Raw genomic sequence first — 24,357 nt, 5'->3', positions numbered from 1 at the left:
AGTTTTACATTTGGAGATACCGCATGGAAACTGGCCCTTCGGCCCACCGAGTCTGCGCCAACTAGTCATCACTCCGCACACACCAACAGGGTTACAAGTCCCTGGAATGTGGGAGGAGACCGGTGAAAATCCACGCAGGTCACAGGGAGAAGGTACAAACAGCACCCGTGGTCAGGATGGGACCCTACCTGGACCTCTACTCTACTCTAGATCATCCACACTTACCTGAGCAACAAACCTCTGGTATCACTCGTTGCATTGCCGCTTTTACAGAGATCAAATTTATTGCTGAGGGTCAGCGAGACCTCCATCTTGTAGAGTTGGGCCAAATGGTCTTCCTGGGCATCGGTTACAGTCACAGAACCTTCACCTTTGAACAGAGAAGAGAAGGTTTACAAAATCAGTGATGCGGTGATGAGCACCAGGACTATTACACCAGCTGTTGCTGTTTTAGAGATACAGTGTGGAAATTTGCCCAATGGCCCAGTGGCACAGCGATAGAGTTGCTGCCTCACAGCGCCAGAGACCCGTGTCCGATCCCGACTACGGGTGCTGTCTGTACGGAGATTGTACTCGGCTTGTACTCTCTAGAATTTAGGAGATTGAGGGGGCGGGGGGGGGATCTTATAGAAACTTACAAAATTCTTAAGGGGTTGGACAGGCTAGATGCAGGAAGATTGCTCCCGATGTTGGGGAAGTCCAGGACAAGGGGTCACAGCTTAAGGATAAGGGGGAAATCCTTTAAAACCAAGATGAGAAGAACTTTTTTCACACAGAGAGTGGTGAATCTCTGGAACTCTCTGCCACAGAGGGTAGTTGAGGCCAGTTCATTGGCTATATTTAAGAGGGAGTTAGATGTGGCCCTTGTGGCTAAGGGGATCAGATGGTATGGAGAGAAGGCAGGTACGGGATACTGAGTTGGATGATCAGCCATGGTCATATTGAATGGCGGTGCAGGCTCGAAGGGCCGAATGGCCTCTATAGCTGCACCTAATTTCTATGTACCTTCCCCCCTGTGGGTTTCCCCCGAGATCTTCGGTTTCCTCCCACAATCCAAAGACATTCAGGTTTGTGGGTTAATTGGCTTGGTACAAGTGTAAATTGTCCCGTGTGTGTGTGTGTGTGTGTGTGTGTGTGTGTGTGTGTGTGTGTGTGTGTGTGTGTGTGTGTGTGTGTGTGTGTGTGTGTGTGTGTGTGTGTGTGTGTGTGTGTGTGTGTGTGTGTGTGTGTGTGTGTACGTGTGTGATGAGGAGAAATGAGCCGTGCCTGCGCAGTTGGGGGCTATCCGTGAGTGGTGCAATATTGCGTTGGGGGAACGGGTGGGTGGTGGAATTTTGTGTTGGGGGAAGCACTTGGTCTAGTATCCTTCTAAATCTTTCCATTCCATGTACCTATCCAAATGACTTTTAAACACTGTTATTGTAGCTGCCTCAACTACCTCCACTGGCAGCTCGTTCCATCTCCCCACCACCCTCTGTGTGAAAATGTTGTCATTAATTCTTATTTATATTACCCTCTCTCCTTAAACCCACGTCCTCTGGTTCTCGATTACCCGACTCTGGTAAAACAATTTATACAACGTGGATGAGGCCCTTCGGCCCAACTTGCGGCCAACATGTCCCATCTGCACTCGTCCCACCTGCCTGAATTTGGTCCATAGCCCTCTAAACCTGCCTGATCCATGTCACATTCATAGCTGCCTCAACTACCTCGTTCCATATAGCCATCACTCCTGGCAACATCCTCGTGATTCACGCGCCCAGCGGCGATGATATACTTGCCCAGGAGCGACTCGACGGTGGGTACATCTCCGAGGTCCTCCAGCAGTTGGTGGAGTGGGTCACTGTGTTCCACCGAGAGGGAGTCTTGGTGTTGGAGCAGGAGCTGGAGGAACACAAGCACGTCAGAGGCTGGTGAATGAACAGGTTTGGGAAGGACAATTCTCCCACCAAGGAGATTGAGGCGACACAACATGGAAGTAACCATTCAACCCAACTTGGCCAAGATTCCCATCCAAACCTGTCCCACTGTTCGTGACCTCTAAACCTTTCCTATTAGATTAGATTAGATCCTTTATTTGTCATTCAGACCTTTCGGCCTGAACGAAATGTCGTTGCCTGCAGCCATACATATAATAATAAATAACAAACACACAATAAATACAAATGAACATCCACCACAGTGAGTTCACCAGACACCTCCTCACTGTGACGGAGGCAAAAGTCTTAAAGTCACTGTCTCTTCCCTCCTCATTCTCCCTCTGTGCTGAGGCGATCCAGGCCTCCGATGTTGTTACCCCACCGGGCGATGGCAAGTCAGTCCCGCTGCTCAACCGAGCTCGGCGAAGGGGCCGGTTCAAGCTCCGCGGCCCGGGGTGTATCCATGTACCTGTCCAGGACGGCTTAGTGACCCAGGGGTAGAGTTGCTGCCTTACAGCGCTAGTGACCAGGGTTCAATCCTGACCTAGGCTGCTGTCTTTATGTAGTTTGTACATTCTCTTTGTGACCATGTGGGCATTCTCCGAGTGCTCCCATTTGTAAGCTAATTGGCTTGGCATCATTGTAAATTGTCCCTCGTGTGAGTATGAGTGTGTATAAGATAGTGTTAGTGTGTGGGGATCGCTGGTCAGGGCGGGCTCAGTGGGCCGAAGGGCCTGTTTTCACGTTGTATCTCTAAACTAAACCAAACCCAATGGGCAGAAAGGACCAGGATTAAATATGGAGGATATTAGAAAAAGCAATCGCCTTACACTCCTCAGAGCTGAATAAAAAATGGTAATAAGCCAGCCTGAGGCTGAGGAGACCCACTCTAGACCATGGCTACCCCCCTTCTCTGAATGGAGGTGAGTAAGGTTGTGCAGGAAGGAACTGCAGATGCTGGTTTACAGTAGATGTTGATCCAAACAGTAGAGTTAGAGGTACATTGGTCTCCACAGCCGTCTGTGGCAAAGAATTCCACAGATTCACCACTTTCTGTCAAAAGAAATTCCTCCTCATCTCCTTCCTAAAGGAAACACATCCTCTCCACATCCACTCTATCCTGGCCTTTCACTATTCTGTACGTTTCAATGAGGTCCCCACTCATCCTTCTAAACTCCTGAGAGTACAGGCCCAGTGCTGTTAAACGCTCACCATAAGTTAAGCCACTCGTTCCTGTAAACCTCCTCTGGACCCTCTCCAGAGCCAGCACATCCTTCCTCAGATATGGTGCCTGAGAATTGCTCACAGTACTCCAAATGCTGCCTGACCAGCACCTATAGAGCCTCAGCATCACATCCCTGTCTTTTTACTGCCTGGATAGCACTCATACAAGCCTTTCATTGTACCTAAGGTACACAAAATTGCTGGAGAAACTCAGCGGGTACAGCAGCATCTATGGAGCGAAGGAAATAGGCGACGTTTCGGGCCAAAACCCTTCTTCATTGTACCTCTTGGTTCTTGGTGTCTTGGTCCTCCAAAATATTCCAAATGGAATGTAAACTGTGGAGGTGGTGAAGGGAGGGCTTAAGCCAGAAAGGGTTATTGGGAAGACAGAGCTACTTTAAATGTAGTTGCATCTGGTTGGGTAACTATAGTTGGGTGGAGATTATTCCATGCTTTCATTGTGTGTGCGGGGGAAGAACGAATTGCTGTACACATCTGTCTCAGATTCAGATTCAGATTCAATTTTAAATGTCATTGTCAGTGTACAGTACAGAGACAACGAAATGCATTTAGCATCTCCCTTGAAGAGCGACATAGCAAACGATTTGAATAAAAAATAGCTGGGATCACAAATTGGATCGAATGCCCTCGTCTGCTCCTAATTGGTTTGGGTTTGTAGGTCTTGTAGTCTATGTCGAGCTGACCATTTAACATTTTGTAAAAACAGGTCAAACGGTGCACTATAAAGTGAATAATATCAAACAGGAGATGACTATTCAGCTCCTCTAGTCTCTTCTCCTGGTAAATCACTCACCTTGTGAGTGTTAATCAGTTCCCCAGCAGTTATGTAGATGATCGGTTTGTTCAGGCTGACCATTTCGGAATATTCATCCACGTTAAACCTCTCTTCCGGTTCGGGAACGTCGCAGGCTGCACGGAAAAATGCCCTGGAATTTAAAAAATTTAAAAATTTAAAAAAAACACCATCAGAAAAAACAGTATGTGAATACTTGGCCAATAAACATACTTGCTTACTCCACAGCCTGGTACCCAGAACTTGGAGTAATCAAAGACTTGTACAACTGTAGCAGGAAATCTCAATGACCATACTCTACTTTGGTGAAGCACCTCCTCCAAGCTCATCTCCTTTATCTGGTGGTCTCAGTGCTACATAGAAACATAGAAAATAGGTGCAGGAGTAGAGGCCATTCGGCCCTTCGAACCTGCACCGCCATTCAATATGATCATGGCTGATCATCCAACTCAGTATCCCATCCCTGCCTTCTCTCCATACCCCCTGATCCCTTTAGCCACAAGGGCCAGATCCAACTCCCTCTTAAATATAGCCAATGAACTGTGTGGCCTCAACTACCCTCTGTGGCAGAGAATTCCACAGATTCACCACTCTGTGTGAAAAAAAAATGTTTTCCTCATCTCGGGACACGGTCTGCATCTAGCCTGTCCAACCCCTTAAGAATTTAAAGTTTGTGACCCCTCTCAATCTCCTACTTCCCCGTGTACAAGCGGGTCTATCCAGTCTTCCTGCATATAAAGTCCTGTCCAGGAATCCCTTAAGAACCTTCTCTGTAGTCCCTCTATGGCAAGAATGTCCCCCTCAATTAGGCTTCCAAATTCTGCGAGTACAAGCCGAGCTATCCAGTCTTGGTTCATACGAAGTCCCTGACAACTCCAGGAATCAGTCCCTGCTCCTAACCAAATCCTCTATGGCAAGAATGTCTTTCCTCAGATTAGGAGACCAAAACTGTACGCAATACTCCAGGTGTGGTCTCAGCAAAACCCTGTATATGCGAGACTAAGAGCAGACTGGGTGACCGTTTAGCAGGAAAAATGTTCCCAATGTTGGGCGAGTCCAGAACCAGGGGCCACACACAGTCTCAGAATAAAGGGGAGGCCATTTAAAACTGAGTTGAGAAAAAACTTTTTCACCCAGAGAGTTGTGAATGTATGGAATTCTCTGCCACAGAGGGCAGTGGAGGCCAAGTCACTGGATGGATTTAAAAGAGTTAGATAAAGCTCTAGGGGCTAGTGGTATCAATAATAATAATAATAACTTTATTTATAAAGCGCTTTTAGACAACATCAGTTACCACAAAGTGCTGTACATGGGAAGTCAACAAAAAGTTATTACAAACTACTAAAACCATTTAGACGACAGGACTATAAAAACAGTAAAAATTAAAAGACATTAAAAGCACTAAAACAGGAACAAAGTCTCAGCCAGTGTCGAAAGCCAGTGAATAAAAGTGAGTTTTTAGGGAGGATTTAAAGATGGACAGTGAAGGGGCCTGTCTGATCTGCAGCGGCAAGGTGTTCCAGAGTGCCGGGGCAGCAACGGAAAAGGCTCTATCCCCTCTGAGCTTCCGCTTAGACCTTGGTACCTCAAGGAGCAGCTGATCCGCTGACCTGAGGCACCGGGCAGGAGCATATAGGTGGAGCAGCTCAGAGAGGTAAGGCGGGGCGAGGCCATTCAAGGGATATGAGGAGAAGGCAGGCATGGGTTATTGAATGTGGATGATCAGCCATGATCACAATGAATGGTGTACTGTGGCAGGCTCAAAGGGCCAAATGGCCTCCCCCTTCACCTATTTTCTATGTTTTTTTATGCAGCACTAATGTGAATGAGTGATCGCTGGTCGTCGTGGATTTGTGGGCCGAAGGACCTGTTTATAACACTGTATCTGTAAAACAGATTAAAATCCCACTGGTATTTTGCTCCCTAACCCAGCAAGATGAGGACTGACTGGAACTCAATCAGCTCGGAACAAAACACACTGTGATCAAGTGGAGAACCTTCTGGCAGTGAGTGAGTCTGTTAACACTCGGCAGTCTGACAGTGAACACAAGCCTGGCTGACAGGCACCACGTGAGAGGCTGTGACTGAGAGGAGCTGCCTCCTTCCCCACAGTCTGTTACAGAAGCTGCTTCCCGCTGTGCGCCAGAGAGAGGCCAGACTTCCCTCCCCAAACACGTGCCCGCCATCAAAGGGCCAGACATTAAAGCAGCTAGCTAGCAACCTTCCCTTGTCAGATGGAATGTGTAGGAAGGAATTGCAAACGCTGGTTTAAACCGACAAAATGCTGGAGTAACTCAGCGGGACAGGCAACGTCTCTGGAGAGAGGCAATTTGGGCGACGTTTCGGGTCGAGACCCTTCTTCAGACCGATGTCAGGGGCGAGGGAGATACATAGATAAGGAAATGTAGTGTGAAAATAGGACAAAGGGAATGGAGATCAAGGAAAATGTTGTCAGAGTGAGGCCCAGCGCAAATTGGAGTAACACCACCTCATATTTCAGGCAACTTATACCCCAGCGGTATGAACATTGAGTGTAGGAAAGAACTGCAGATGCTGGTTTAAATCGAAGGTAGACACAAAATGCTGGAGTAACTCAGCGGGACAGGCAGCGACTCTGAAGAGAAGGAATGGGCGACGTTTCGGGTCGAGACCTTTCTTCAGGTGAAAACTGATTGGAACTTAATCAGCTCAGAACAAAACACACTCTGATCAGGCGGAGAACCTTCTAGCAGTGTGAGACCCTTAGGAAGAAGGGTCTCGACCCATCCCTTCTCTCCAGAGATGCTGCCTGCCCCGCTGAGTTACTCCAGCATTCTGTGTCTACCTTCGGAATGAACATTGACCTCTCTAACTTCAAGTAACCCTTGCTTTCCCTCTCTCTCTCCATCCCTCCCCCTCCCCAGTTCTCTGACCAGTCTGACTACATTTATCTTTGCTACATTGTTGCTCTTTCTCCCCGAGAGTGTGTGTGTGTTCTCCCTGAGAGAGTGTTGTGTGTGTGTGTGTGAGTGTGTGTGTGTGTGTGTGTGTGTGTGTGTGTGTGTGTGTGTGTGTGTGTGTGTGTGTGTGTGTGTGTGTGCGAGTGTGGTGTGTGTGTGTGTGTGTGTGTTTGTTATATGCGCGCATATGTGAGACAGTGTGCGCGCACGCACACACACTGATCTACCTTTTCTTGTTTATTATATTGTTTACAGATTACTATGAATCGCTCGAATTTAGGAGATTGAGGGGGGGATATTATAGAAACTTACAAAATTCTTAAGGGGTTGGACAGGCTAGATGCAGGAAGATTGTTCCCGATGTTGGGGAAGTTCAGGACAAGGGGCCACCACACACACAGTTTAAGGATAAGGGGGAAATCTTTTAGACCGAGATGAGAAAAACATTTTTTTTTCCCACACACAGAGAGTGGTGAATCTGTGGAATTCTCTGCCACAGAAGGTAGTTGAGGCCACACAGTTCATTGGCTATATTTAAGAGGGAGTTAGATGTGGCCCTTGTGGCTAAAGGGATCAGGGGGTATGGAGAGAAGGCAGGGACAGGATACTGAGTTGGATGATCAGCCATGATCATATTGAATGGCGAATGGTGCAGGCTGGAAGGGCCGAATGGCCTCTACTCCTGCACCTATTGTCTATGTTTCTATGTTTCTATTGTGTTGTGCCACCAGCATATGATAGTATAACACTCTTGGCTCTGTGTGTAATCCATATCCCACCAGATCCACGTGACAAGTCAGGAATAATGAAGGGCTTTTTTGGCAAGCTGATTGCATAAATCCTCAAGCCATGTTATTAATTTGACAACTGTCAATCCCTGATATTTTTCACCATCCGTCAATAAAATATGCACAGACTTCCCTCATGAACAGTTATTATCTTCCAACTGAGTGGTTAGCAGGCGACAAAAAGCTTTTCACTCTACACGTGACAATAAACGGCACGGATTGTCTATTGTCTATAAACACATTTGTAGGAAAGGGGAGAAGGCGGAGACCTGAATCGTTGCTGGGACTGGAGCAAGTAGTCGGCCATGGTGCGGAGTTGAGCGTTCTCTCCCTCCAGGGTTTTCCCGGAGGCGGCGAGCTGGAGTAGCTTGGCGATGGAGCCCAGGTTGCGGCGGTGGTCCGCGTGGAGACCACCCCCCACCGTCACGTCGATGATGTCGAAGCCGTCCGGGGCCACCACGGCAGGGTTCATGTAGCGATAGTACAGCAGGTTCCCCACCACCTGCAACATAGAAACATAGAAATTAGGTGCAGGAGTAGAGGCCATTCGGCCCTTCGAGCCTGCACCGCCATTCAATATGATCATGGCTGATCATCCAACTCAGTATCCCATCCCTGCCTTCTCTCCATACCCCCTGATCCCCTTAGCCACAAGGGCCACATCTAACTCCCTCTTAAATATAGCCAATGAACTGGCCTCAACTACCCTCTGTGGCAGAGAATTCCAGAGATTCACCACTCTCTGTGTGGAAAAAGTTCTTCTCATCTCGGTTTTAAAGGATTTCCCCCTCATCCTTAAGCTGTGACCCCTTGTCCTGGTGCAACAACAGAGGACCAGGCTGTCGTAGAGTTATAGACCCCACTGCGGGCATTGAACTTAACATCGGAGCCCACCCCTTGCCTGGGATCAACGCTCCAACCACAGCCTGCGCACTTCACCATCGAGAGCTCGCAGTCTCGGGAGAGGCCGAGTCGGGAAGCTCCAACGACCCGGAGCAGGGCCTTGCATCGCCCAGCGCGGCTTTATCATTGCCGTGGGACTTGTTTACCATCGCCCGACTCTGACATCGGGAGGAGAACGAGAACTGCAGGGGAGAGATAAGACTTTGCCTTCCATCACAGTGAAGAGGAGATTCACTGCGATGGGCGTTTGTGTAAATTGTGTTGGGTCTTGGTTCTTCTTCTTGTTTGTATGACTGCAGAAACCAAATTTCGTTTGAACCTCTGGGTTCAAATGGTAACAAATAAATTGTATTGTATTGTAGAGGCTCGACTAGGCCCTGACCCCGGGTCTGATCGCTGGCTCAGGGGAACCCCCCCCCCCCCCCCCGATGCAGGAGCTTGATCGCCCCAATGCGGAGGTCCCAAACGCCACCGGCTACGGGAGTCAAGAGCGCCCCGTTAACGGAAGGCTTGAGGCCCCCGACCTGCGAGAACAAACGGAAGAGAATGAGCCTTTCTTTCCACCTTCCATCACAGTGAGGAAGTTGGGGAGAATATTTGGGCACGGGTTACAGATTGTGGATGATCGGTCGTGATCACAATGAATGGCGGTGCAGGGTGCAGGCTCGAAGGGGCCTATTTCTATCTTTCCATGAATGTGGAGGAGTGACTGTGGTGGATGTTTATGTTAAAATGTATTTTGTGTGTCCCGTTGTTTTTTTATTTGTACAACTAACTTGGTAAATGAAATTCCTCGTCTGTTGCAAAACATACTTGGCTAATGAAGTATTATTGTGTTGTATTGTATTGTATTATAGACACAAAGTGCTGGAGTAACGCAGTGTGGCAGGCAGGCAGGCAGGCTATGGGAAGGGGGCAGCCCACGGTTGCTGAGATGTGTGATGGGGCATTGTGGAACGTGGAGGGGGGATTCCACGGCCCCTGCCAAGGACTTACCTTCAGCAACTCCTCTTCAGGGGCGCCTGGGAACCTCTCCCGCAGTGAACTCTTCAGCACTTTTGCCGTGTACCTCATTCCGTACCTTGTCCCGAGTGAGAGGAAGAAGATTAGATTTCATGCACAGTACCAAGCCCAGGCAAGTTTCTCAACCACCCATCCACCCACGGCTGCCCCATAGCTCTGCAATTATTCCCTTGTGAAGTCTTTATAGACAATAGACAATAGGTGCAGGAACAGGCCAATCTACCTGTCGAGCCAGCACCGTCATTCAATGTGATCATACACAATTAGTCCCACCCCGTTCCTGCCTTCTCCCCATATCCCCCGACTCCACTATGTTTAAGAGCCCTTCAATGTGATCATTGGCGATGTTTCATCCACTGCCGGCATCATGACTGAGGTATCGGGTCCCGTTCCTGCCTTCTCCCAAGCGTCGCCCATTTCTTTTGTCGCCCGAGGGACAATTTACAGTCCACCAACCCAATGTTTATAGAGCCTGATTCCTGGGATGTCGGGACTGTCTAAAGGGCCGGTTTATACCCTAGAATTGGCGATTGTTCTCTTACAAAATTCTTAAGGGGTTGGACGGCTAGATGCAGGAAGATTGCCGGCATCATTGGGGTCACAGCTTAAGGATAAGGGGGAAATCCTTTAAAAACCAGATGTTTTTTCACACAGAGAGTGGTGAATCTCTGGAACTCTCTGCGGGGTGTGACCAGTTCATTGTATATTTAAGGCGAGCGGTGTTTGGCTAAGGGGACACGGGTACGGAGAAAGGCAGGTACGGGATATTTGGATGTCAGCCCGCTGGATTTTTAGGGACAATTTACAGTTATACCAAGCCAATCAACATACAAACCTGTACGTCTTTGGAATGTGGGAGGAAACATGCGATCCCGTGGAAAACCTACGCAGGTCATGGGGAGAACGTACAAACTCCGTACACTCCATAGTTTGCGGGGATCACTGATCAACATAATAATAATAATCATCTTATTTATATAGCACATTTTTAGTCAACTTGCATTGACCCCAAAGTGCTTCACATAATTACATTACATTTTACACACAGGCAAAGGTGGGTGAAGTGTCTTGCCCCAAGGACACAACGACAGTATGTATTCCAAGCGGGATTCGAACCGGCTACCTTCCGGTCTCCAGCCGAACACTTAACATGTACACGTTATCCAAAATGGCGCCGGTGAGACGGCAGCCTGTCGCGTGCAGCTGTGTGTAGTGTGTATGTTTATTTAGTATTTTAATAGTATTTTAGTATAGTATTTTAATAGTATTTTAATAGACTTAATGCACAAAAATAATTTTGGATTTTTTTAGTATTCATTCATTGTATTTTAACTTATTAAGTATTGAAGCTATCTGTGGAAATGTGTGGTGTTATGTCTGTCTTGAAGCTGTTGTGGCACTGTAATTTCCTGTAAAGGATTATTAAAGGTTATTCAATTCAAATTCAATTCAATTATCCGTGCTGTACCTCAAAACTAAATGCTGTGTTTTGTGGAGGGCGGTGGGAGCTAGACCCAGCGGCGAGGAAGTGCTAAACTCTGCCCGGCAACAGCCAGGTCACCAGGCGGTGGAGGAAGGTTCACTGGGCACTTACGGTATCTTGTCCACGGAGGAAATGATGGCGTTGAGGAATTTGTCGGTGGCAGCTCTCAGGTTGCGGATGGATATGTCGAGTCTCCTCTCGACCTCCGGGTGGGTCAGGGCCTGGTCTATCGTCACCTCGTACGGCAATTGGCTGCAGGGAACCAAAACACAACAACAGTGAAAGGCCCGGATAGAGAGGATGTGGAGAGGATGTTTCCACTAGTGGGGGAGTCTAGGACCAGAGGGCACAGCATCGGAATTAAAGCACGTCCCTTTGGAAAGGAGACGAGGAGGTATTTCTCAGATTCAGATTCAATTTTAATTGTCATTGTCAGTGTACAGTACAGAAATGCATTAGAGACAACGAAATGCATTCTTTAGCCAGAGGGTGGTGAATCTGTGGAATTCTTTGCTACAGAAGGCCACAAGTCAGTGGATATTTTCAAGTTCAAGTTCCATTTATTGTCACATGCATCAATTGGTACACCAAGGCAGACATCGATAGATGGTAGACAAGAATGCTGGAGAAACTCAGCGGGTGCAGCAGCATCTATGGAGCGAAGGAAATAGGCAACGTTTCGGGACGAAACCCGGAAGGGTTTCGGCCCGAAACGTTACCTATTTCCTTAAGGATTTCGGACCCGAAACGTTACCTATTTCCTTAAGGATTTCGGCCCGGAACGTTACCTATTTCCTTAAGGATTTCGGCCCGAAACGTTACCTATTTCCTTAAGGATTTCGGCCCCGAAACGTTACCTATTTCCTTAAGGATTTCGGCCCGAAACGTTACCCATTTCCTTAAGGATTTCGGCCCGAAACGTTACCTATTTCCTTAAGGATTTCGGACCCGAAACGTTACCTATTTCCTTAAGGATTTCGGCCCGAAACGTTACCCATTTCCTTAAGGATTTCGGCCTGAAACGTTTCGGGACGAAACCCAGAAGGAAATAGGCATTCTTCAGAAACCCTTCTTCAACTATTGGGGGGGGGGGGGGGGGGGTCTGGGAGAAGAAAGGAAAAAGAGGAGGAGGAGGAGGAGGAGCCCAAGGGCAGTGGGATGGGAGGAGGAGCAGCAAGGGCTAGCAAAATTGGGAGAATTCAATTTCAAGCCTCCCCTTCCCCAGCCCTCGGGCTCCCCCTCCTCCTTTTTCCTTTTTCCTTCCCTCCCCCCCCCCCCCCCCCCCCCCATCAGTCTGAAGAAGGGTTTAAGAAGGATCTTCAGATGCTGGAGAATCGAAGGTACACAAAAAAGCTGGAGAAACCCTTAGGCCCGAAACGTTGCCTATTTCCTTCGCTACATAGATGCTGCCGCACCCGCTGAGTTTATCCAGCACTCGATTTTCCAGCATCTGCAGTTCCTTCTTAGTGAAGGACAGTGAAGCTGGAGTCAGCGAGTTACAGTCAGCATGGAGGAGAGAGCAATCTTTAGAAACCCATCGCTTTGTAAACCCCCTGAAAAATCGGCGCAGATCTGAAGAATGTACCTGGAGGAATTAAAAAGGAAAATGGACTGTACCACAATCAGGAGGTGTGAATAATGCAGGGTTCAGAGTAACGGGCACAAACTCCATTTGGTGATACGTTAGACCGATTTAACAGCAGGCAGGTCATCAATCCTGCCCTCCCCTCCCCCCCCTCCCCTCCCCTTACCCCATTTCTAATTCAAACTTTCTTCCCCTAAATCAATTCCCAAGCACAAGCTTAACCCGCAGGACGGGAATGGCAAAGAGAGTTGGCTCGCATCGAAGGACATGCCGGCTAATTGGGCCCGCTCCACCACCCTCCACCTTGTGGGCGACACGGTGGCGCAGCTGTGCCGTTGCTGCCTTACAGCGCCGAGTTCCATCCCGACCACGGGTGCTGTCTGTGAGGAGTTTGCACGTTCTGTGGAATTCTCCATCTCAGAGGGCAGCTCTCTGGATGCTTTCAAGAGAGAGTTAGATAGGGCTGTGAAAGATAGCGGAGTCAGGGGATAAGGGGAGAAGGCAGGAACGGGGAACTGATTGTGGATGATCAGCCATGACCACAGTGAATGGCGGTGCTGGCTTGACGGGCTGAATAGCCTCTACTTCTGCACCTATTGTCTATTGTCTAAACTAAACCTCCACCATCCCCGGGAGCGAGCAGGAGATCAGAACAGCCACACAGTGGGAGGATAGTTGGCCACTGACAAGAGATTAAACCTTCCACAATGGATGCAATAGATAGCACTAGTGATTTTCTGTCAGGTGTATTCTCTGTAGGAGCTGTAATTGATAGTAGCGAGTAGCTGGGGCGAGGGTCAGGAGTATCACATCGCTTCAGTGTCTCCCTCAGCAGCGGCTAACATAATAATCAATAGATCTTATTTTTAAAAGTTCATGTGGGTAATTTTACCATCATTCTAGGTTTCCCGTGTCTGCTCTGTCGAGCACGCTGCACATACCAAAATGTTTAAGGAGGAACTGCAGATGCTGGAAAATCTAAACGCTGGAGAAACTCAGCGGGTGAGACAGCATCTATGGATCGAAGGAAATAGGCAACGTTTTGGGTCGAGACCCATCCTCAGACTGATGTGGGGGTGGGGAAAAAAGGGGAGGAGAAAGCAGGGGAGAAGGGGAGGAGAAAGCAGGGACCACCTGAATTTAGAGGTCAATGTTCATACAGCTGGGGTGTAAACTGCCCAAGCGAAATATGAGGTGCTGCTTCCCGCAGACAGCACCCGTAGTTGGGATCGAACCCGGGTCTCTGGCGCTGTAAGGCAGCAACTCTACCGCTGCGCCCCTTGGGGCCTGGGTCCCTACAGTTCAGTCAATCAATCAATCAACCTTTATTGTCATCTTGCAAGCAACAGTTGTTACAGTGCAAAATGAAAAGACGTTTCCCAGTGAATAGCGGAGCATCGCACATGAAATTTAAACACTTCACACATAATAACACTAAGAACAATCCAGTCCCTGATGGAACAGTATAAATAGTTAAAAGCAGGTAAAAAAAAACACAATGTTAAAATTCAATAAACCAATCATAAAAAATGTCCGGGGCCGCTGATTTGAGTGGCCAGTGCCAGTTATTAAAGTGTCCGTGCCAGCCGCAGAGTCAAGTCAAGTGACTGTGGGTGCAGAGTGACTGTTTAGCAGCCTCACAGCCTGTGGTAGGAAGCTGTTTAGCAGCCTCGTAGTCCGGGCTTTGATGCTACGATATCTCTTGCCTGATGGCAGGAGATCCAGGTGTGTGCGTGGAGGGGGTGCAGTTTGTCCTTGGCAATTCTCTGTGCTTTCTTCAGACAGCGGCTCTGGAACAGTTCTTGTACCGAGGGTAGGGAGACGCCAATGATCCTCTCTGCTCCCCTCACTACCCATGTACTACTCAGTGCAGTCCATCTACCTCATTGGATTCCCTCAGACTATCTTTGATCAGACTTTGTACGGACATTATCTTACACTAAAGCTTATTCACATGAATCCCATTATCCTGCATCTGTGCTTTGTCGATGGCTCGATTGTAATCGTGTATTGTCTTTCTGCTGACTGGATAGCATGCAACACAAAAGCTTGTCACTGTACCTCGGTGGTATATGTGACAACAAACTAAACTCAAATACTCACAAGTCCTGTAGAGACTTCTCCCCAAATAAAGGGGCCAACGCACAAGACCAGGAGCAAACTGATTGGGATTTAAGGTGGACCCGAGGAGATGCAGATGCTGGAATCTTGCCTGGAGCCACAAAGTGCTGGAGTGACTGGGGGGGGGGGGGGGGGGGGGGGGGGTGTTCGGCTGAACCGGGTGCTGCTCCAAGAGGCAGAGAGCGGGACTGGACGTAGCCTGCAGCAGCACGGTGCAGTGGAGGACACCACGGCTACACATAGCCAGGCCCACCCTCTAACCCCCGCCAGGATAACCAGCCTTCGTGCTCACGTTAAGAACAACAACTTGACACTTGAAAATGGTGCCAAATCTGGTGACTGTGTATAGTGTCTCAGTGAACCACTACTAGACACTTGAACTGTATCTAAGATGTATCTAAGTGTTCATGTATAGTGTAAAAGAGGACTACAGATGCTGGTTTAGATACTGTTTTAGACATAGAAAATAGGTGCAGGAGTAGAGGCCATTCGGCCCTTCGAGCCTGCACCATTCGCCATTCAATATGATCATGGCTGGTCATCCAACTCAGTATCCCATACCTGCCTTCTCTCCATACCCCCTGATCCCTTTAGTCACAAGGGCCACATCTAACTCCCTCTTAAATATAGCCAATGAACTGTGTGGCCTCAACTACCTTCTGTGGCAGAGAATTCCACAGATTCACCACTCTCTGTGTGAAAAATGATTTTCTCATCTCGGTCCCAAAAGACTTCCCCCTTATCCTTAAACTGTGTGTGTGGCCCCTTGTTCTGGACTTCCCCAACAGCGGGAACAATCTTCCTGCATCTAGCCTGTCCAACCCCTTAAGAATTTTGTAAGTTTCTGTAAGATCCCCCCCCTCAATTTTCTAAATTCTAGCGAGTACAAGCCGAGTCTATCCAATCTTTCTTCATATGAAAGTCCTGCCATCCCCGGAGGTTTTGTGGTCAATGCCTACTATGTTCTGTTGTGCTGAAGCAAAGCAAGAATTTCATTGTCCTATCAGGGACACATGACAATAAACTCTAGAATTTAGGAGATTGAGGGGGGATCTTATAGAAACTTACAAAATTCTTAAGGGGTTGGACAGGCTAGATGCAGGAAGATTGTTCCCGATGTTGGGGAAGTCCAGGACAAGGGGTCACAGCTTAAGGATAAGGGGGAAATCCTTTAAAACCGAGATGAGGAGAACTTTTTTCACACAGAGAGTGTTGAATCTCTGGAACTCTCTGCCACAGAGGGTAGTTGAGGCCAGTTCATGGGCTATATTTAAGAGGGGGTTAGATGTGGCCCTTGTGGAGTGGAGTGCATACTGTTGTTGTGTCCTTGGGGCAAGACACTTCACCCACCTTTGCCTGTGTGTAAATGTAATGTAATGCCAAGGGGATCAGAGGGTATGGAGAGAAGGCAGGTACGGGATACTGAGTTGGGTGATCAGCCATGATCATATTGAATGGCGAATGGTGCAGGCTCGAAGGGCCGAATGGCCTCTACTCCTGCACCTATTTTCTATGTTTCTATGCTGGTGTGAAGGGCCGAATGGCCCACTGCTGCACCGATTCACGATCGGCGCGGAGTCGGTGAGCCGTGGGCCCTGTTTTCGTGCTGTATCTCTCAACTAAAAGGGGCTCAAACTGGTCGATTGTGAACCGTACCTTCTCTGTCCACTCTGACTCTCCATCTGGTTCACCCAACACTTGTAGATGTCGACAGGGTCGGTTTTGATGCTGAGGGTTTTATCCTGCAGAACCTCCTTGACCACCGGCCCCAGGATGTCCCGCAGGGCGTTCTGCCCACGGACGTTGCGGTAAAAGCTCACCACCAGCCTGGTCACCATGGGGTTTCCAGTCACAATCTCACGGACTCGGTCAACCTTCGACCTGCAGGGCGATAGGAGAAGGGAGAAAGGGTTGTACCGGCGAGACAAACGTTTTACAGCCCGACCCAAATTCCCCTGGTGTCCAAGAAGGAACTGCAGATGCTGGAAAATCGAAGGTAGACAAAAGTGCCGGAGAAACTCAAGTCAAGTCAAGTTTATTGGTCACGTACACATACGAGATGTGCAGTGAAATGAAAAGTGGCAATGCTCGCTCATGGACTTTGTGCAAAAAGACAAACAAACAAACAAGCAAGCAAACTACAAACAGAATCACATATTCTTTTACATATTAAATATTGTGGGCGGAAGGAAAAAGGGAAAGAGACAACAATTTTTTTTTTAAAGCAGTAAGAGTGGTTTCAGTAAAAGTGAATCCCTGGTGAGATAGGAGTTTACAGTCCAAATGGGAAGAAACTCCTTCTCAACCTCAGTGGGTTGAACAAGTTAGGGCTTTATTCTTTGGAGCGCAGAAGGTTAAGGGGGGACTTGATAGAGGTTTTTAAAATGATGAGAGGGATAGACAGAGTTGACGTGGAAAAGCTTTTCCCACTGAGAGTAGGGAAGATTCAAACAAGGGGACATGACATGAGAATTAAGGGACTGAAGTTTAGGGGTAACATGAGGGGGAACTTCTTTACTCAGAGAGTGGTAGCTGTGTGGAATGAGCTTCCAGTGAAGGTGGTGGAGGCAGGTTCGTTTTTATCATTTAAAAATAAATTGGATAGTTATATGGATGGGAAGGGAATGGAGGGTTATGGTCTGAGCGCAGGTATATGGGACTAGGGGAGATTATGTGTTCGGCACGGACTAGAAGGGTCGAGATGGCCTGTTTCCGTGCTGTAATTGTTATATATGGTTATATATTATATATGGATGCAGCAGCATCTATGGAGCGATGGAAATAGGCAACGTTTCGGGCCGAAACCCTAGGGTTTCGGCCCGAAACGTTGCCTATTTCCTTGGCTCCATAGATGCTGCTGCACCCGCTGAATTTCTACCTTCAAAATCCCCTGGTCTAAACAGACAAGAGAGAGACTTGTATACCTGCAGCATTATTCACACTGTGGTCAGAATGGCCCAATATATGGAAGCAGACACAATTTAACAAACATAGCGGCACGGTGGCGCAGCGGTAGAGTTGCTGCCTCACAGCACCAGAGACCCGGGTTCGATCCTGTCTGTACACAGTTTAATAGGAATCTGGGGGATAACTTTTTCACGTGAGTGTGTGGAACAGGCTGCCAGATGAGGTACACAAAATTGCTGGAGAAACTCAGCGGGTGCAGCAGCATCTATAGAGCGAAGGAAATAGGCGACGTTTCGGGCTGAAACCCTTCTTCAGACTGCCAGATGAGGCTGGGACTATCCCAACGTTTCAGAAACCTTTAGCTCTCGACCCCATTCCTGCTCTACAGTGACACAGCATCGCCTGCTGAGTTACTCCAGCGTTGTGTGTCCACCATCACATACCTAATCTCCTCCCGGAGTGCGGTTGTGAACAGGCCCAGCAGCAGGTAGCCCTCTCTCTCGTTGGATGCGTAGTTGTACAGCGAGAAGATGACAGACTCCATAAACTTGGTCGACCGGTTCTGAGGCATCTGGAAAATCAGCTTGGCCAGGTAGACGGGCTTGGTCTGGCAAAATGGGAAGCAGAAGAGATTGGGATTCAACTCGTCAGCCAACCTGAACCATCGTAAATTATCCATCCCATAGTGGTGCCGGCCCATGAGCAACAATTAAATCATCTCTTGCGTCTCCTCTGTGTCCCACCGCTCCCCCCCCTCACACACCCAATCACAGCAGGGACAGAGCCCCCCTAGTCCTCACCTTTCACTCCATCAGCCATCCTCCAACATGTCAATAGTCAATAGTCAATAGTCTATTTATTTGTCATTTGTCAAGTTTTTTTGGCCTTCCATCACAGCTATGTGATGGATGTTTATGTAAAATGTAAATTATGTTGTGTCTGGGGTCTATTTGTGTGTAATGTATGGCTGCAGAAACGGCATTTCATTTGGACCTCCAGGGGTCCAAATGACAAATAAATAGACTATTGACTATTGACATGTTCACCACCTCCAACCAGATCCCACCATTAATCACATTTTAGTTTAGAGATGCGTCACGGAAACAGGCCCTTCGGCCCACCGGGTCCGTGCTGGCCAGCGATCCCCACACATTAACACTATCCTACACCCATTAGGGAGAAATCTCTACATTTACCAAGCCAATTAACCCGTGTGGGAGGAAACCGAAGATCTCGGTCACGGGGAGAACGTGCAAACTCCGTACAGACAGCACCCGTAGTCAGGATGGAACCCGGGAGTCTGGCGTTGTGATCGCTGTAAGGCAACAACGGAAGAAGGGTCTCGACCTGAAACGTCACCCACTCCTTCTCTCCTGAGATGCTGCCTGTCCCACTGAGTTACTCCAGCATTTTGTGTCTATCTTCGGTTTAAAGCTGTTCCTTCCCACTGTGACACAATGGAGCCGCAGGACTTGCCCACCCTGCCCTCGGCCCCCAACCCTGGATGGACATAGTGGCCGCGAGCGGTCCTGGACATCGGGCCGCCCGTAGCTGCAACTGCGGAGGGCTTGGGGAGACCCTGACCACGGGGAACAGTGGAGGAAGAAGACTGACTTTGGTGCCTTCCCACACAGTGGGAAACTTTGGTTCTGCTGTGTGGGGATGTTTTGTGTTGAATTCTATAGTGTGTTGAGTCCTGTTTATTTTTTATTGTATGGCTGTATGGGAATTCATTTCACTGTGCCATCTGGCACACGTGACAATTAAATTTATCTTGTATCTTGTATCGTGTAGTACCTGCAGGAGGTAGAAGAGATGCTGATAAGCCTCCAGCTTCTCCCGCTTCTCTCTACTCAGGGCCTTTAACCCTTTCTGCTTGTCGATCACCATCAGGTCCGACAACTGTTCCTTGTTCTTCCTGGTCAGTTTCTTGCAGTGGGAAACCACCTCCTGCAAAACAAAGGTACAAATCAAACACATTTCCACCTTGCGATGAGTTTCAGGAGCTGAAGATAATTCTCAGCTTGCTCAGTGAAAATCACTTACCTCTCATACATCATGAGTGAGCCAAGAAATGCAACGATCTTTAGACAATAGGTGCAGGAGTAGAGGCCATTTGGCCCTTCGTGCCTGCACCGCTATTCAATGTGATCATGGCTGATCATCCAACTCAGTATCCTGTACCTGCCTTCTCTCCATACCCTCTGATCCCCTTGGCCACAAGGGCCACATCTAACCCCCTCTTAAATATAGCTAATGAACTGTGGCCTCAACTACCTTCTAGAAACATAGAAGCATAGAAATTAGGTGCAGGAGTAGGCCATTCGGCCCCTTCGAGCCTGCACCGCCATTCAATATGATCATGGCTGATCATCCAACTCAGTATCCCGTACCTGCCTTCTCTCCATACCCTCTGATCCCCTTAACAACAAGGGCCACATCTAACTCCCTCTTAAATATAGCCAATGAACTGTGTGGCCTCAACTACCTTCTGTGGCAGAGAATTCCAAAGATTCACCACTCTCTGTGTGGAAAATGTTTTCCTCATCTCGGTCATAAAGGATTTCCCCCTTATCCTTAAACTGTGACCCCTTGTTCTGGACTTCCCCAACATCGGGAACAATCTTCCTGCATCTAGCCGGTCCAACCCCGTAAGAATTCTGTTAGTTTCTATAAGATCCCCCCCCTCAATCTCCTAAATTCTAACGAGTACAAGCCGAGTCCTCATCTCGGCCCTAAAAGATTTCCCACTTATCCTTAAACTGTGACCCCTGAGACGGAGCATCTTCTTACCTGCAAGGTGATCCTGTTCTTCACCAGCAGCCCGATCTTGATGTCCATGACGTTGAGGTCTTGCTCCAGTTGGCGACTGGAGCGGATGCGCTGAACCACCTCCTCCCGCAGTTGCATCAACTCCCACTCTTCCCGGAAGTCGTAGTCGCTCTGGTCCAGGAGGTGGGCAAACTTCCGCACCACATTCAGAGGAGGGTTTTGGGCATGGACTGGGGGAGAAACAGATTTTGTTTTCCACATTAAAAATGCTGGAGCAACATAGGCGGCATCTCTGGAGAGAGAGAACGGGGCCGGGTGGCAATTCGCGTGGAGACCATTCCTCAGACTGATAATCAGGGGAGAGGGAGGCACAGAGATATGGAAGGGTAAGGTGTGAAAACACAGATCAAAGGCACATTGTTGGCTGAGGGGAAGGTGACAGGGAGGCATGCAATCAGTAATATTTCATCAGGAGGATAGTGGATCTAGTTGGAGAGCTAGCATGGGGGGGGTGGGACGGAGACGGAGAGTAAGGGTTATTTGCATCTGCAGTTCCTTCCTCAACATTTTATTTTCATTGCGTGGTGCAGCACAGAAACAGGCCTTTCGGCCCAAAATGCCCATGCTATTCATCAAAGACACATAGAAACATAGGTGCAGGAGTAGAGGCCATTCGGCCCTTCGAGTCTGCACCATTCGCCATTCAATATGATCATCCAACTCAGTATCCTGTACCTGCCTTCTCTCCATACCCCTTGATCCCTTTAGCCACATCTAACTCCCTCTTAAATATAGCCAATGAACTGTGTGGCCTCAACTTCCTTCTGAGGCAGAGAATTCCACAGATTCACCACTCTCTGTGTGTGAAAAATGATTTCCTCATCTCGGTCCTAAAAGATTTCCCCCTTATCCTTAAACTGTGGCCCCTTGTTCTGGACTTCCCCAACATCGGGAACAATCTTCCTGCATCTAGCCTGTCCAACCCCTTAAGGATTTTGTAAGTTTTGTAACATCTGTACCAATCCCGATCTACGATACTATTGCTATTACACGTAGGTCCATGATACAAATTGAATATAATGAGAGTGATAAATTGTATTGCATGGGCAAAATGAGAGAATGGAGCGGCTGGGCTTGTGTACTCTGGAATTTAGAAGGATGAGCGGGTTTCTCATTGAAACATAAAAGATTATTAAGGGATTGGACATAAATGCTCGATCAACGTACGACATACTCTAATCCAATATAAAACATTACACAGACTATATTATTCAAAAACTAAAATAAATAAACTCTTCCCCAATGTCTCACCCATTTGTGATAAATGTCAGGTACAAGAAGCTAACATAGCACACTCTTTTGTTTTCTGTATAAAAATTCAAAAATTCTGGAACGAAATATTTGAAATCTTTACAAAATTATTTAAAACAAAGCTTCTACCCAGAGTAGAATGGATCATTTTTGGAATATCGGAAGGTAACCCTGAATTAAATATGTTTCAAAAGAACTTACTTAATTATGGGCTAATAATCGGAAAAAAGCTTATACTTAAATTTTGGAAAAATGCTCCAATACCAACAACAAAAATGGGGATTTCAAACATGTTCGAAACGTTACACTTGGAAGAGATGAGACTCCTCCTAGCAGGTAAAGCAGATCACTTCCAAAAGACGTGGTCTGCATTTATGGAACTATTACAAGCTAAGGTGCAATAATAAGTTAAAATATAAAGGCTACCAGGACCGGGTAATGGGGGGTATAAAATACATTTTTAATAAAAATATGGTTGGTATATCCTTTTTTGCGGAGTTTTGTGTTACAATAGAGCGACTGATTTTCCTTTTTTCCTTTTTTTTCTTTTCTTTCTAGGGTCTTAATTATTTTCTTTGCTTCCTTCTCTAATTCCTTCCCTAAGGGGTTCTTTTCTTCCAACACTTTCCTGCACCTTCACGATTCTTGCTTACTTTTCTTACTTCTTTTATTTCTTTCTCTTTTAAAGCTCAAAAAATGAAGTGGTACAACATAATGTAATAAGATATATGCGATGTATTAATGTGATTTACTGTACTGCTAATAAAAATAAAATTTTAAAAAAAAAAAAAAAAAAAAAAAAAAGGGATTGGACACGCTAGAGGCAGGAAACATGTTCCCGATTTGGGGTAGTCCAGAACCAGGGGCCACAATTTAAGAATAAGGGGTAGACCATTTAGAACAGAGATGAGGAAAAACTTTGGATAGAAGGAATGCGTGATGCTTTGGGTCGAGACACTTCTGGAAGTCTGAAGCCGACACGTCACCAACTCCTTCTCTCCAGAGATGCTGCCTGACCCGCTGAGTTACTCCAACATTTGGTGTCTATCTTCGGTGTAAACCAGCATCTGCAGTTGCTTCCTCCACAGTGGTTGCTGTGATTGGACTCGGCACTGGAGTCTGCGCAGGGGGGGGTCACACACAAACCCTCAGCACCGTGACTGGAAACCCGCGAGCAAGTCTAGGCGCAGAGACGTGGACAATATACTGCACACGCTCGACAAATCGGGCCCTTAGTGCTTCCAGCTGTCGGAGCTTTGAGGGAAATTGGAACAAAATGAAATATGAACGAGTTGCGCAACCCAAACGGCATCTTCTGGATCGCGAGCTCTCGAGGCAAAATGGCAGCAGCTGGTAATGCTTACAGAGAGGAAACCGCTGCCAAATTCAAATAATCCACACAACATGCCTGGGTTTAAGTCACTTACCCAGCATCTTGTAATCTCCCCTGGCTTTATTTGCTCTGACGAACGCCTGGATTTTAACCACTGAAGCAATCTGTGGGATCGCAAGAAATGGAGTAGTTAGATTACGCATGGAACCACATCACTGGGATTGCAGGCAAGCTCTGCCAGGCCTACAAGTGGAAGGGACACACTTGCTAATGGAAATGGTGGGACAAAAAGGCTCGCACACTTTGATGTGTAGGAAGGGACTGCAGATAGAAACATAGACAATAGGCGCAGGAGTAGAGGCCATTCGGCCCTTCAAGCCTGCACCGCCATTCAATATGATCATGGATGATCATCCAACTCAGTATCCTGTACCTGCCTTCTCTCCATACCCCCTGATCCCTTTATCCACAAGGGCCACATCTAACTCCCCCCTAAATATGGCCAATGAACTGTGTGGCCTCAACTACCCTCTGTGCAAAACCACCCACTTATGTATCATCAGCAAACTTGCTAATCTTGCCCTTGCCCTGTATCCCAGAGTATTATAAAGGACATTTCCCACCCCGGACACTCCCCGTTTGAACTGTTGCCGTCAGGCAGACGGTACAGATCTACAAGGACAAGGACGAACAGACTAAAAAACAGTTTTTACCCCACTGCTATAAAAGCACTAAATGTAGCCGCCAAGGAACGCAGGGGCGATACATACTAAGGGTCTGTGGTACACTGTGAAATCGACAGAAGGATGGAGGGTTGGGTGTTTATGCCTGGTGCTATTTTCGTGATATTTATTTTAGTTGTTTATCTTTTAATATTTTATCTTGTATGTATCGTTAGCTTTTAGAAATGTTTGAATGGTGCACTGACTGGCTGACATTTTTAAATTTCGTTGTATATGGTTCATGTTACAATGACAATAAAGAAACTATTCTATTATTCTATGTTCTCATCCAAATCATTGATGTAGATGACAAACAGTAACGGGCCCAGCACCCAACCCCGAGGCCACCACTAGTCACCACGAGGCCTCCAGTCCCAGAAGCAACCTCCCACCATCACCCTTCCATGCAGCCAATTTTCTATCCATTCAGCTTTCTCTCCTTGTGTCCACGTGATTTAACCTCCCAGAGCAGCCGAGCATGTGAAACCTTGTTGAATACTTTGCACAAAATGC

At 47.6% G+C, this 24,357-nt stretch overlaps 1 protein-coding gene across 1 annotated transcript in view; it reads right to left on the bottom strand.

Annotated features, from left to right (window-relative positions):
- The window catches only part of iqgap3 (IQ motif containing GTPase activating protein 3), a 77,936-nt gene that overhangs the window by 12,783 nt on the left and 40,796 nt on the right, over positions 1-24,357 (bottom strand). The window contains exons 22-32 of the mRNA XM_055665657.1: positions 23,217-23,286; positions 20,500-20,708; positions 19,504-19,656; positions 18,150-18,313; positions 16,456-16,680; positions 11,205-11,345; positions 9,584-9,668; positions 7,954-8,186; positions 3,958-4,090; positions 1,782-1,884; positions 226-370 (exon numbers count right to left, since the gene is read on the bottom strand). Coding sequence (XP_055521632.1) covers positions 226-370; positions 1,782-1,884; positions 3,958-4,090; positions 7,954-8,186; positions 9,584-9,668; positions 11,205-11,345; positions 16,456-16,680; positions 18,150-18,313; positions 19,504-19,656; positions 20,500-20,708; positions 23,217-23,286 — 1,661 coding nt within the window. The remainder of the gene's footprint in view (positions 1-225; positions 371-1,781; positions 1,885-3,957; positions 4,091-7,953; positions 8,187-9,583; positions 9,669-11,204; positions 11,346-16,455; positions 16,681-18,149; positions 18,314-19,503; positions 19,657-20,499; positions 20,709-23,216; positions 23,287-24,357) is intronic.

Source organism: Leucoraja erinacea, unplaced genomic scaffold (genome assembly GCF_028641065.1).
Source record: "Leucoraja erinacea ecotype New England unplaced genomic scaffold, Leri_hhj_1 Leri_140S, whole genome shotgun sequence".
Taxonomy (NCBI): Eukaryota; Metazoa; Chordata; class Chondrichthyes; order Rajiformes; family Rajidae; genus Leucoraja; species Leucoraja erinaceus.
Note: the sequence above shows the minus strand (reverse complement) of the source record. Positions and strands in the feature narration are given on the sequence as shown.